The 15,394-nt window shown below is 45.3% G+C and overlaps 1 protein-coding gene and 1 non-coding gene across 2 annotated transcripts in view; one reads left to right on the forward strand and one right to left on the reverse strand.

The window, feature by feature from the left end:
* Positions 1–3,451: 3,451 nt before the first annotated feature.
* The window catches only part of LOC118409111 (A disintegrin and metalloproteinase with thrombospondin motifs 17-like), a 36,181-nt gene continuing 24,238 nt past the window's right edge, over positions 3,452–15,394 (forward strand). The window contains exons 1-6 of the mRNA XM_035809977.1: positions 3,452–4,026; positions 4,265–4,608; positions 9,306–9,450; positions 9,782–9,954; positions 13,152–13,235; positions 13,581–13,744. Coding sequence (XP_035665870.1) covers positions 3,945–4,026; positions 4,265–4,608; positions 9,306–9,450; positions 9,782–9,954; positions 13,152–13,235; positions 13,581–13,744 — 992 coding nt within the window. The 5' untranslated portion in view covers positions 3,452–3,944. The remainder of the gene's footprint in view (positions 4,027–4,264; positions 4,609–9,305; positions 9,451–9,781; positions 9,955–13,151; positions 13,236–13,580; positions 13,745–15,394) is intronic.
* Trnar-ucg lies at positions 11,114–11,186 on the reverse strand. Its single transcript has one exon. It is a non-coding gene; the product is annotated as a tRNA-Arg (tRNA).

Consider the following 15,394-nt stretch of genomic DNA (forward strand, 5'->3'; position numbering starts at 1 on the left):
TCCAGGGATAAAATGGTACTATTTCTGACCCACATTAAAAAAAAAATGTTTCATCCATAGCTTAATCCACTTTTAACTGCTCCCCAGACTAAGGATTATCTAGTCGCCAACGGGGAATTCTCAGAATGCTGGATTAAGGGAAAGCAGTCCTTTTTGTTGATGATGAACTCCATGTAGGTTAGTAGAGCAGGTCAATGCCCAATACCTCCCAACAAATACTAAATCAGTAAAACCTGCCTTACCGAAAAGATTACGAACTCTATGACAGCCATGCCTAAAACCAAATGATGATTTGTGTCTGGTCTCAATAAGTACTGGGAAGGGGGTTTAATTTCTGAAGACTCCTGACTTGAGTGAGTCATTTCATTGTTTTACCAGTAGAATCAAACTTAGGTCACTTGACTTATTTTGTCAGTTTTGTCGATAAGGATTCTATGGTTTGCCAGGGATACGTACGTGTATGATTATAATAATTCTTATTGCATGTTCATGCTCGAGGGCTAATTGCAGACAAAGTCAAGTAGAGGTATACATAATTGTATACTTTACAGAGAAGGAAAATGGGGACTATAGATAAATCAAAAGAAAAATAACGTCTGATATGTACTGTCGCCCAGACCTTCCTACAAGTTTGTATCTTTCAACTATCGAAAAAAAGTCGAAGTTAGTCTGCCTTGACCAAAGCACGTACGTTACATAGATACTGACAAATCTACTCAAATAGCTCACTACGAGTCGCAAAAAATGACCCCAAGATACACCGTGTTACCATCGCATGACCCGAATGGTATTCAGGCATCTCAAGTTGTTTGACAAGTCCCACTTAAGAAGCCCTTTGTACTCTATTTCTGGGGCTAATCTCTATACCGGTTGTTCTTTCATGTTTGCATTGAATGCTATGAGAGATTGATGGTAACCACAAGTTGATATCCGACTTGCTTGCTTACAACCACGTAAATGTAATCTCCAAGCGGAGGTTCGGTTCCGGCTCGGGTTTTCAGCATTTTTGTCGGGCTTTCTTTTTGTGAGTCAGCCAGCCAACACAAAGGAAATCCTGACAAACTAGAAAGCCCGATAAAAACGCATGAAAAACGCCAATCTAACGAGGCCAAACCGCTGCTTGGAAAGTAGCGCAAACAGACTTGGTTCCCCTGGACAGCAAACCTTATAGCGAAAGGAGTCGCTGTTGCTTAAGAAACATGCACTGAACTAAAAGAACGTATGGCATAGAGTTACAGAATGATGTAAAACTGACGACCAGCATCAGATAGTCTTTGTTCAAACTCGCCGATGCAGTAACGAATGCAGTACGTGCAAACATGCTTAAGTCCACTAGGGGTCGCAACTCAATTCAAGCGGGTCGTAATTGGCGCCAACAGTGTCACACAGAGAATGCAATGGGCCGGCTAATGAGGAAACGATAGCTAATAGTTGACACTGCAATTTCTCAAGACCGACTAGTCGTGACAACACAGCGCAACAAATTGCAAATTGCTATCAGTTTAGTTTATAGGTAATTTTGGAGTAATCAGTCAAATGGTCAACAGCTACTGACACTTGACTTGACCTAGAAGAGAAAGAAACTGGAAGGTTTTCTTATAATACATCAAAAGCACATATGAATGAACGACATTTAAAACATAACAAGCCATACCACATGTTGGAATATGTAAACCGTCGTTGATCTAAACATATTATAATACATATAACTATGTATCTAAGGCAGCATACACGTTGAGCTGCGCTGAGACGGCTGTGTCATCATGTAGCTCCTGTATTTCCCCAGGATAAGCGGTGACTAGTTGTCAAATCTTTATCATTGCTTCTGATCGGCCAAACAGATGTAACAATCCAAACCTTACAGGCAAACGGGTTAATCATGAGGCGACCCCGGAAGACTGTAGGCGCGAGGCACATGTTCGGGTCGATGTCACGTGACTACAGGTGTTACGTCATATCGGACCCAATGCGGACCTTTCAAATTCAGATTTTTGTTTGATAATTATCATTTCGTGTTACGACACGACAGGGTCGTGTTGCGTAACTGCAGGGGTGTTTGGCCCAGAAGTCAGAGGTCCTGGGTTCAAATCTTGTCATGCTGCCGATCTTGTGCCCTTGGGAAAGGCATCTAACACGACTTTTCTAACCCCACCTATTGGTGTTAACTTAAATGGGTACCTAACTTCAGTAATGTTACCGCCTTTTGGGCGGTAAAAGGCGGTGGGAGGAGGAGGGTGGGCTCCACAGACCCACCACCACCCTACCCTGCTCCACCTCCCATTACCGTACCCTAGACTCCAGGGCGTTCCGAGTGACTTCATCACTAGTACTCGTCCCCTCGTCTCTCCAGAGTCATTATTATCACCCCTAAAATATAGAGATTTTTTAATCAGAAAGAACATAAAGTACACAGAGATTGTACAAAGCTGTGTAGCCCGAGGGTTACTGACACTGAGATTGGCGCCACACCGTGCACTATCCGGTGCGGGAAGCCATTTGAAACAGTACGTAAATCACCAGCAGAAATAAAAGAAATAGACGAATACGATAAAACACCTGCTATGAAACCTACTAGGGAGGCTATCACTTCGCGTGATGAGGCAGTCCCTAACACACATGTGCACTCAGCCGCCAAAACATTCCCCGACTGGCCCTTTCACGCAGCTAAATAATCACGCCGTGGAGACCGACACTGCCCCTAGTAACTATCTCTGGGACCCGTACCCGCAACCTTTTGGTCCGGGTTTGGACAGGAACATGTGGTATCCCATGTAGGTCATGTCGCTCCCCTTAACCCCACTCTACACGCTCCGATTCCTCCCGTTTATTTGCTGAAAACAATTCAAACGGCGATTTCGTGCCCCAGATATTGAGTTTCTTGCACGCCCTAACCATTTTCCGTCGGTCGACCAGGGCGACAGCCTTTAGCTTCACTTCATTTACCTCTGAAGCTACCAATGTAAATCCAGGGGGAAGGGTAGCCCGGCATTGTTCTCCAACTCAGGATATCTTGACAGATAATACCGAATACATGAAGTTCAAGTTGATAAGAAAAACAAACCAATAACTTAAAAGAGACGTGTGCTGTAACATTTATCCTTAAATTAACATCTGTCTCTTAACTTTGTACTATTTTTTACAACCCCGTTTCGTTTGTATTTGGAAGTGTAATAAGCGCTTTAGCGCATATTAATGTAACAAATTTAAACTCTTTTCCAATGTAAAATAGTCACGGTGGAAATGATTCTTTATCGTCTCAATCTGGTAGTCTATCTAAGCTACGTTTCCGAAAATTGTTTATTCCTGTCGGTTTGAAGTCATCAAGCCCGGGTAACCGAGGTTGGCCTGTGGCAGTCCTAAGGTTCAGGCGTCATAACACGGGGTTCCCCGCATGGACGGTGACCAGACAGACTGTCCGTCGCCGTGTCTTGACCAGTGCTCGACGTATTATATAAAAGAACCGCAGTGTTTGTTTACATTGTGAGGCGACGGAACCGTTAATTCATCGCTTCCTCCTTGTGGTCGCGACGTGAGGAAAGCCGTGAATTCGGCGGAACGTCTTCAATCGCAAGTCTGGTGCGGAGGACAAGGTCTCGGGCAAATTAAGACGGAGGGAGGGCTGTTGTCTGTGACGTGCCGGCCACAATGGGTATAAAAGGAAGCCCATGTCCTGGATTACAAACTCGCCCAAACGCGCCTCGCCTCCATACACGGTGAGCCGGCCGGGGCTCCCGTCAATGGACTTTTCAGCGCCGGTGTTATGCGATCCTCTCGAGGGTAAATAGAACCAGAAAACAGTAGAGGAGGCCTCGGGGAGTTTTGGGGCGGTTAATCCTCATTGGTGAGACCACAATTGCCACCGGCTGGGCCTGCGCCGGGACTGAGGAGGGCTGCGCGGTGAGGCTGTCGGTGCCGTGAGAGCGGGAGAGGGGGCAACAGCTGACATGGCAGCGGTCCAACTGCAACCCGTGCCCCGCGTCCTGGCTCTGCTCTTGGCCGGACTGTTTTTCTTGGCTCTGGCGAGCGGTGAGTTGACTTTATCTCAACGACTAATCTGAGAGTTCGACACAACAGGGAAAAAAGTCAGGTCGGGCTTAAGCGCCGACTTCGGTTCACGGCCATTGGTCATGCGTCTGTTTCCTATAATAACTATGTGTCCTTACTTAGCCAGTTTTTTTTTTTTAACCAAGAATGTATGTACGCACTTTGTACCCACGCACTGTCTATATGCAGCAGTAACCTTGGTCTTCATTATGATGCGCAGGGGCTAGACACAACAGCCAAGTCGTGTTTCCTCGGAGGGTTCAGCGGGATCAGACCGGGTCGCCCTGGCGAGGGGATCGGGGGCGGGTCGCACGTGACGCCGCCGAGGGCACGTCTGGCGACCCCCAGGACTTCGTCTTCTACCGCATGGACGCCTTCGGCAAGACCCTGCTGCTCCGCCTGACGCCTAACAAGGAGTTCTTGTCGCGGTCCTTCCAGACGCTGACCCTGAGCGGCGACGGACGGGTCGTCGACATGAGCGGCAGTACCGGCGCCTGTTTCTACTCCGGGACGGTGGAGTCCTTCCACAGCTCCTCCGTGGTGCTCAGTACCTGCAGCGGACTGGTGGGTTCATCTCTGTTTGTTTTATTTGTTACCTTTCCTCAAGAAGGTCATGTTTTGTGTTTGTATGTATGCGTCTGTATGTTTTATCTATTGGTAAAATGTCACACGGGACGCAACAAAGATGATAAATGCATTTTAGATAAATCCAACACAAAACGCAGTGATTTAAGACATCTACCTTTTCTAGTTACATCTTTGTTGTTGACACTTACCAAGCTCGTTATCATAGACGGATCAAGGGTAGTCAGTTAAAACGCCCCTCCCCGATTGACCCTGCTAATTAGGAACGAGATATTAGCCTAATTGGTGGCCTTAAACCGGCGATCGGGTATCAAACGGTGAGGGCAAGGTCTGAGGGATAATCTAATAACAGAATACAGTACGGTCATTAAACCTTTTCTGTGATCAGACCTGGGGCAGCGCTCCAGTGTTGTCGGCAGCAGGCGTGTTTTGTCTCAATGGCGACGCGTACAGTACGAGAGCTCGAGGGAAAGCCGACTGTCGCGTTTGATGTATTCAAGAGGGTTCTACTTAACATAGTACCTCGGACGTGATGTGCAGAATGTCAGAATGTCGGGACCACATGGCCTGGCGCTGTAACCTACATAATACAGGTCAGGGAAAATGGGGTGATATTCCTTTTTTAGTGCAGTCATCTCCCCAGCTAGCAGTAGTGGTGGCACTGACGTCTTTCTTTGGGCAACCCCCGCTGAAACCGAGAGGAAGGGGCGTCCCACTGTACATGTCTGACAGGGAGGGAGTGGGCGGGAGGGAGACGGAGAGAGTTGCCCTCGCGGTCCACCTTGTCATTCACATGACACCTTCCCCAATAGAGCATAAATCAGAAAATTGATATTTTGATTGGTCGTTTTCTCCTGTGCCTTTTCCCATTTCGGTGAAGTCGAGGCAAGTTTAAGTTTTTCACTGCCCGCTTTTCCTTGTCCATTATTCTGGTCAAGTTAAGTTTGTTACTGTCCCGGCGATGTGAAATTCAATGCGTGGTGACGTAAACACAATGCTTTTCTTAAAACGTCTGGTTCTACTGCAGATGTTAGCATAAGGTTCCGTGGCCAGGTGAGTTTCAAGAGAGAATGACCTCGCAGTTCTTACTCTCTCGTGAAAACCGTTATTAGTGGAACGTCCCTGACAGTGTCTAATTTTGCACGTAACGCCGATCGTCTGTCTGGGCTGAGAGAGACAGGGAAGTCCTCACGCGTGTCTTGATAAGGTACGAGTGAAGGGAGCACCCCGCCTGGCCAGCCGTGTCCATGTAAGGCGGAACTGCCCGTAAATTGCCCCTGTCCGTGTGAAAGGTGAGATGGGATCAGGCAGGGAGACTCTCGTGTCGGGTATTGCCCCACTTTTGCTGATGAAGTGTACACTCTACCAGATTGACTGCGCTGAGAATAATTTGCCAGGGGAGTTTTGGTACCAAAGGAGTTGGCCGGCAGCTCCGGAAGGAAAACATGAATCTTAGCGGGGACTGACTCCCCTGGCCAATTTCCCGATTTGTTTTTGTTTTTTGCCGAATTCTACGATCCCTGTGCTCTCTTGTGACGACCTTGTGGAGGCTAAATGAATTACATCCGTACCGATCTCTGTTTTACCAGAAAGTCATCATCAAGAGAAAATGTAAATTCCTTCCACAAAGCCTGTAATATAGGCTATAAATTGTGATACAGAAAGTTATCATCAGAAAAAAAGAGAAATGTAAGCTCCCTCCGCGGAACCTGTAATATAGTCTGATGGAAAGGTCAAATTGTTTTGACCCATTACACCAGATACATGTACTTTTACGGCACCAGCTCTGGCTGGCTGGTGTAGGAGTCGCCTTTGTCATCCCTTTGTCATAACTCGTTGGAACAAAATGACGATTTGCACTCTGGCTCACTGACAACAAATGCCCTCGAATTCCTTATTCTTTTTTTAAAATCTCAACCAAGGCCCTTCTACTATGTTGGACCCACTTGTGCATTCGATTAAACAAAATGTACATAAGAACTGCTTGTCAGGCCAAAGTAAGGTACACAAGTTTTGTTTTCCTTCTGCTATACCTCAATGTAAAGAAGCACGTTTGAAGTTAAGATTAAAGTGCGACAAAAATACGCCCTTTTCGCTGTCCGCCACTGCTGTAACAAATCTTGGAGGCTGATCGCTCACAGCGGGTTCTCATCACCCACGCTGTCGTCTGTTTACACACGCCCGATCCGTCTTAACTAACGCTTGTCATCAGACACTAGCTGTAGGCAGAACCACGCAGAACTTCTCAAAAGCTTGACAAAGATAGATAAAGCTCTCTCATTTAATACTTTTTGCACTTTCCAGACTCAGACAGACGGAAAGAGAGAGAGAGAGAGGGAGGGAGGGAGGATGTGAGACAGACAGGCAGATAGACAGACAGATAGATAGACAGACAGACAGGAACAGAGACAGAGAGGCAGATAGACAAAGGCACTGACAGACAGAGCCTCAGAAAGAGATTGACAGACAGACAGATAGACTTATTGAGTGTGAGAGAGAATGAAGGGAGCGCTGGAAATTCTCTTCTCAAACCACTCTCTGGAAATCCCTTCTTGAAAGTGAGATGTACGGTCCTTTTGACCTGTCCCACCTTCTCTCTGGAGCTTAAAGTACGTGTAATAAACACAGATACTGCCTGCCATACTGTAGGGTGACCCACGTGTTGTTGGTGACAGCGAATACGTGCCACTGGCCATGGCTGGTATTCGATCAGTTTAGAATCTCACATGTACATTGTGTATTCGGATTGTTCAATAGAACCTGCGCATCGTCATCGTAGCTTTGGCTACAAGCAAGGTGAATCTCGGTGTCCCCTTTCCCAACCATGGCATGAGCAACTCACATTTTGAAAATCGTCCTTAATGACAATGATCTTTAATGCATTTTTAGGCCAAACATAGGCTAAATGCACTAAATTATATAAACAAAGTAAAAGTGTAGGGAGATTACGCTGTATTCAATATCTCCAAAGCCCAATCTCCCTTTTTAAAACACCTGTCGACAAAGTTATAGAGTTTTTCCTTTTTTATAAGACGTATTATCCTTGACACCTTTGGGACTGCAACACCATTCTAAAATATGAACCATTTGCATAATTTCTTTGCAAAACATACAGAACTGAACTGTAAACACTAAGAACACTTCTCCCGCCTGAATGACAGGTAGATAGGTGCGATACAGGTAGTCAAGGTCACTCCCTTCAAGGTCAACCTTAACCCCCGAAGGTCTCTGTAGGGAATGCCAACATGGCCCCGGGAATCTGGAATCTTGACCCTTTCCTCAATTAGACCAATCATCTCAGCCGTGCGTCCAGACAGGATCGCCCTGTAGGCTTGCATGTACCTTCGACACCACTTGTATATCTGGGGAGCGGTATCTCTGTAGTTACCATGGTTGGTCAAATGCTGTTGTTATGGCTTCACTTACCAGTCTTGAATTAAGATACTAATTTTTTCTATGCACTGCATATCTTTTCGAAGTTTCCAGGACTTCATGTAATTCAAAGAAACATAAAAGTTTTTGCACTATTATTACCAATGATTCCCAGCAATACTTGAAGGTACAGTATGCCTGTAAGCCGGTATGACAATCAACCCATTGGAGTCAATTTAAATACCAGTCAATGCCTGGAATGAGGTATCCCTCATCCCCTATTAGACCCTCCATCTGTAACTTGCTTTCGGCCAGCACCTGACCCAACAGGCTGACGACAAAAAGATAATACTCGAAGTGTTCACCTCTTTGTAGCCTTTCAAAAACTCGCGAGTGTTTTGTTTATATGCTATCACGCCATGTTAGGCCTTGTTAGCGGACCCGCAGCTTTAGGTCCCGTCGTTCCCGATTTAACCCGATTATACCCGACAATTGCCGACAGTGATGGACGTCCGAGGCGCCCACCCCGGCCCGCAGTGGCAGCTAGGTAGACATGTGTTCCCCTTTACACGAAAAACTTATTTTCGGAGGAAAAGGAATGTTGTGTTTTGATGTCACTATGAATAGGCAAAGAATTTTTGTTTATGGGTAACACATGTTGAGCTAACAGGTCGCTTAAGGATAACTTCAATGTTATTGTGTGGAAAACAACAATCGAATATTTTGCAGAAGATATACATATATGAACCTGCCTCACCATATTATTCTGTTACCTCGCAGGAAAAAATTGCGCCAGGCATTCTGAAAGTGGGCGCAAACCGGCGCAAACCGGCGCAAACCGGCGCACAGTCCAGCGCGATACCTGTTAGGCTTAGGTCTCATTTCCAAACCAGGGATATTTTAAGAAACGAAAAATTAAATTGTTTACCTAGAAAGTTTGATGTCTTTTATATAATCCTTTTCGCCACCTGTTTGGAAATGTGACCTAAGCGTTATACAGTAATCATTGCTTCGTTTTCATTTTCGTGTTTTGTGATTGCTAATATCCAATTTAATTCACATTGTCCCTTTCCGATCGAAGTTTTGCAGACTATTTAGACTTAGCACCAACTTTCTTCATCCTGCACTGCCCCCATCCCTCTGCGCACAGCATATCTTGATAAATCTTGGTACACTAGCTACTTTAAAACACCCAGCCTACACGCAATGTTGTTCTACCACGTCCCTACTTGCTTCAGTAGATAAAGTTGCCTCGTTATGACACAGTCGAACAAATTGGACCATTATTACTCTGCCTTTGACAGATGGGACTGATCAAGGTCAACAACGAGCAGATGCTGATCGAGCCGCTATCGCAGAGAAGGCGGTACTTCGGCGGGAGACCTCACAGGATCTACCGAAGAGAACTGCCGCAGGCCCCGGTCACACAGTTCTGCGGCACAGAACCAGGTAAGGGCACTTAGATCACGCAAAGTACTTAAAGATCGTTCGAAGTCTAGAAGGTCAATATTGCCTGTCCATCTTTGTCGTATCTATTTTAGCTATATAAAGTGAAACATGATTTATCACAATTTCCTTATTTTTTTAAGGTTGAAATCGGTAATGTCTGTAACAGTGTCCGCAGAGAAAAACTTGCAATTCAGTTCTAGTATTAGTAGCTGCTACCGGCGTAATATTACCTCCGTGAAATGGAGGTTTTCTTACGCCACGTGTAATACCGGTCAGAGACCATTGCACTCTTTGTTTATTTTATCTTTGTTAACCTTCCCTTTCACTGCAGACGACAGAGAAAGCGAGAGCGAGGACGAGTCTCGGCAGACGAAGAGATCGGCCGTGAACAACATCGACGCGCGGCAGCGCACGGTGGAGGCGCTGGTCGTCTTGGATAAGACTATCGTGAAGCATCACGGGAGAGCGCTGGTCAAGACGTACGCCCTCACGGTCATGAGCATGGTGGGTATCACGCCGGAGTTTCAATATTTCCATAATGCCATCACGTTTTTACGCAAAGATGTATGTTGACGCCTATGAAGACGGTGAAATGTCTGATATATCAAATGGCGTAATATAATCTATGTGCGTTTACGTTTAACTTTTTCTTGCTTGACCAAAACTCAAAGCTAAGTAGCATCTTGATCACAAAAATGTGCCAAATGCTAAAACAGACACGACACCTCCGTATGTCCTCAGGTGGAAGAGCTTACTTTCGTTAACATTTTGAGGCCGTTAAAAGGTTCATTAACCTACATTTTAGCGTACTGCGCCGCCGTACAGCGAACAGTGCAGCACGCAGCGACCCGGGGTTTGATTGGTTCAAGAACAGGTGGAATTTGGAGCCGCAACCCCTCGAACTGCTGTCACAAACCCTTACCTATAGAGCATGAAACGACACGAGATGAGTCAACGTAGACTACACAATCGACCTTGAACTTGCATTTCAAACGAATCGAAGTGTGTTTAATGTTGAGGAGGGGCAGAGCAGGGGTTATTATAGAGCATGTACCAGGCTCCGCGGATCGGTGGTCAAATAGTAGAATTGGACAAATGATAGTTAGAGCTAGGGGAGTCGGACGGCCATAGAAGTTAGTATGCGACCTAATTTCTATTATTTGACCGGCGATCTGCGGAGCCTGCAGCTGGTAGTGGCTAAGAGTTATACAAACCTGACATCATACACTCTCAAACAACAGAGCAGTGCCAATAAAAAAGCCAAAGGTAGGTAAAGATAGTTCCATAGCCTGTCTTGAGGTATGAAATACCCAAACCGTCACGACAACATGGCGCCACAGCTGTAAAACAGAGGTAATGGTTTTACGGCGTGTGTTCGCAGTATTTGACTATTGTAGAGTGGTAAGGAGGCTGAAGCAGTGTAACCGGAGACTAAAGAAGGTTGGACGTTTGGCTTGGCCCGGATCCAAATTTGCTCCGTCAGGAAGATGCGTTGACAAAAATAGCGAGAAAGTTAATTACAATAATAAGAAAATGAATAGATTGCTGAAAACGGTGTGAGATTACTTCATAATTACCGTTTTATCGTTACGTTCAGTGTTCGTTCTGTCACTGCTGTTCTTGTGGTAAAAAAATAAAATAAAAGATAAAAAATAATACCAACCGAGCCAGACAGGATTCGAACCTGCAATCTTCTGATCCGAAGTCAGACGCGTTATCCATTACGCTACTGGCCCACTTTGATGTCAGCACCAGCTGTGTGCAGGAAGCAAAAGTAACATACCTGTTAATGTGCAGGTTATGGAGTGCTTTTGAGGAACAAAGGTACCATCCGTGTTTCATTGGTGTTTTGTTCCACAGAAAACTTTAGAAAAGTAAATCCGAAAAGTTCATGATTTGGCATGGCTTCATTTTAATCAAATTGCAGTTGACAATAGTTGCGGTCATTGGTCAGACACGAGATGCGGTTAACCCAATTGCCGTATATCAGCGTCGACATCCTGTTAGTGTTTCGGGCAGGAGAGTGTGTGCGTGAGTGTGTGAGACAGTGTCTTCACAGGCGGTAAAGCTTTCACACGGGGCTTGTCTGACTTCTGACATGGCCTGTGGCTGTCTGATCAGGGTCACGGAGGTGTTTGGTCGTGTTGGGTCGTGACACCGGGCTGGGTCACGGATTTGTGGGGTCGTGTTGGGTCGTGACACCGGGCAGGGAACCAAGGAGCTCCTTGATGAAACGTCTCAGGTAGTGCAGGAGGTCAGGTCCGAGGGGTCAGGATGACGCACTAACAGCCTCACCCCCTCTTCACGGGTCAACGGCCACCCTTCAATACCGTACCCTATACACAGTGGATAATTCGTCTGGTGTATTGTTTATTCGCTGCCAGTAGGTACCCAATTTTGAGTAATGAGGCTGCATTACTTGCTTGAGGCACCTACTCGAATTCAAGACCCCCATTTTAACTCTTTTGCAATATCTTACAACATGTCCGATAAGGACCCACTTTCCTTAACACGACATCAAAAATGCCATGGGTCTAGCTTTAAGGTATTAAGCCTGTTGGTCTTTGTAGATGGTAGTATTGAAATCAGTTATCAGCTTGGGTGCTTTTCCTTTTCTGTCCAAACGTTAAACTACAACCGCGTGCAGCACAGTACTGAAATACACCAGATATTGAGCCTGCTCAGACTCAGAACCTGGCGTTGACTTATGCGAAAGCATGGTGAAGTCAGTGTAGTATCCCTACCTTTGCGTTTATTTTGTCAGCTCATGTGTGCAAACAAGCAAACAAACATTCAATGAATCAATCAAACAAGAAAAGATGTTTGATTACAAACAATTGATTAAAGCACTCAACAACGTCGTAAATGAATCGTTAAAAGTTTTTCTCGTTGAAACTTAAAGACTTGATAGCTTTGGTCATAGAATCAAATTGACCAATTCTTGTTATTAACAAGCGGTTCAAGCCATTAAAACACCGCTACCTATATACTAACCAATCTGGGTAGAAAAAAGCCAGCACCGCAAACCACTTCGCCAAAAGCGTAGAGCCGTTTGGCTTGGTAGGTTTGGCAGTGCTTAAACCCACTGTTACACAACAGCCGTGCCATTATCAGAATACAGGGAAACCTTGTCTTTATTGGGATCCAGTGTGCCTTATTGGACCGTTCCCTTACAGGACGCACTGATTGATCTTTCCTTTTTGGCAGTGACCGTTTTTGTCTTCCTGTCCGCAGACACAGCTGACTGTACACGTACGCGTTTAATGGGTTTTCCATGGCGGCGTGCCAAAAGCTACTCCTGCACACGGTCTGTGCACGTGATGATGGGAACTCCGCGCAGTTATTTCTGCAGCTCGCGTTTCAGTTGTGGCATGTTACTATGGCAACGGATCGTTGGTCCATTTATTTCTCAACTGAAAGGAAATGAGGCACGTTTGGGGAATAAATCAAAATGTATGTGGGTTACAAAAACTGTCTCTTGTGCACTCCAGATTATGTACCAATGCACGTGTGACGAGCAAGAAATAAATCAGAAAATAACAACAGGCAGATTGCTCTTACCTTGGACAGCTGAGAACAATGAAAAGTGAATTATCCCTCCATATTTAACATGGCAAGATGTATGTATGTATAGCAAGAGTTTTATATTTTTAATCAAACAGGGGAAACCTTACCATCTACGATTCTCTCGTCCTCTGCAGGTGAACTCTGTTATAAGCCTGCCCAGTATCGGACACAACATCAACATCGCTGTCACCAAACTCGTCATCCTGGAGGAAGACCAGGTACGTGCATGTCCGTGTGTTTGTTTTCATGTCTGGCAGCGCTAAACGTAACGTCCGACGGAGGCCAGGAGCCTTTCCCTGTGTGTCACGTAGGTTTCTTGTTTCTGATACGAGAAGACAACAGGCAAATGTGCAGAGACTAGAAGAGGACATTAGGACACATATGAGGTTAAGCCTTTTTATAGAAAATAAACCATATAACGCGAGCTGAAAATTGCTTGATTGGATCAGTATTTTGAATCGCCCACAGAGCATTTGTTGGTATAATTTGAAAACAATGACACACTTTTCGTTTTGTAGATGAGGTCATTAATGATGAACTGACTTCTTTCAAAAAATTTTCAGGTAGGTCTGAAACTGGCCCACCACGCTGACAGCGCACTACACAACTTCTGCCAGTGGCAGCGAGAGAAACTCCCATACGTCTCTGCGGTGGACACCGACACTAACGAGGTCATAGGTCATCGGGACAGACCCAGTCGTCACGACGCCGCCATCTTGTTGACAAGGTCAGTGTCAGTGATGATTCGCCAAACCTTTAGATGAGTTGTAGTAACAAATATTCCCCGTATTCTTTTTTTGCGTACATTGTACTGAAGCAGCCGAAAGACGAAATCCCTCAACGACAAATTAAAAGTTTCACAGACATTAAATTCACCATCATCATCATTTTCAGACAAAATACAGTGATTGTCAAGTTCCTGGTTCGCATCTCTAAAGTATCAAGACTCCCGTCCTCCACGACTTGACAGCAAACGTTATATTGAAGCGAATTCCTAAGCTGAGTATAGTCCCGCCACCTGTTTTTCGTCTAAACCCTTTTCGATGATTTATAGTAAAATCGTTCATTTCGATGTCAATCTCATTGAGAAAATTTCGTTTCTTTGATCCTACGACGCCGTGAGACGTCTTTGAGGGATTTGGTTATAACGTCTTACATCCATGTCTGAGCCGAAAGGTCAGCTTGTGGTTCTCGGATAAAGAAACCTTGAAGACTTCTGTCGTCATCTCCTGTGACCCGCCGTCCCCGTGAGGTCAGAGGTTACGGACAGCGTCGTACATTGCCCGGATAATCACCACGAGGAATGCTGCACAGGAAATCACGTGACTACAGACGTTTTCTGGCTGTTGGTTGGCTTTTATCTCAAACGGGCGCCTTGAAAAGCCTATTTATATGATGTAGTGCAGAATGCATTAAAGTTGTTGTACCGACAGCATCAGCACAAAGGTCTTCTGAGGACATATTCCAATTTAAAGGCTTGATTAACGGTTGAACATATAACCTACATGTTTTGCGAGTTCTAGTTTTCCGGCCGGACGTAAAGATTGAGGATACCAATTTGGGACAAGCTTTGTTCGTGTCAACTGATAAGGCGTTACGCTACTCGCCTTGATTTACTAATACGGTTTTACAAATGATTGCCCTGCCTGCGGACATTTGTGTATCAGCAGGAAGTATGTGGCTGTTGCAGGACTATAACACATGTGCGATAATTCTCTGGCTATCCGTATATCAGAGCAGCTTTATTGATGATCTCCTCTGACAGCCTGAGTTAGTGAAGATGTACACAGCAGATGGCACATGTCAGTATATATCAGCACTGTCAACCCAATACGTTTGGGTTTCCTCGTCGTGGGGTACAGTTTACATAGAGTTATTTTCAAAACAAACGATGGTTAATCACTTTTCATAAGGTCACTATATGCTTTTGCTAACACTGACAGCATCTGATGTAGCTACTACAGGGCCGCTTGAAAATGCTACCCAACACTAGTGTGATCTTAGCTATAGATAACTCTACAGTTACATCAACTTCAAGTCAAGAAATGTTATTACCTACTTAGAGTAAACGGTAAAAAGTGAAGCAGTCATCCTCATCTGTGACCTAATGATCAAAGTTCAGGAACACTCTTCCACAACTCTAGATCTGAGATGGGGGTGAGAACAGAGCAAATGGAACAGGAAGTACTCGTGACCTTCATCACATTGCTCGCTCCCTCAGCAGCGTTGCCGTTTGTTTGTCCTTCTGATGAAGGCCAGAGCCTCAGTACTGGACAACAGCTGACCACACAGACTTAATGGGCCGTGACATGTTAGCCTCTTAATGACACACCTTGAGGCAGAGGTCTGGCCGCCCATTTAGACTGCTTATCCAAAG

The sequence above is a fragment of the Branchiostoma floridae genome, chromosome 2 (genome assembly GCF_000003815.2).
Source record: "Branchiostoma floridae strain S238N-H82 chromosome 2, Bfl_VNyyK, whole genome shotgun sequence".
Taxonomy (NCBI): Eukaryota; Metazoa; Chordata; class Leptocardii; order Amphioxiformes; family Branchiostomatidae; genus Branchiostoma; species Branchiostoma floridae.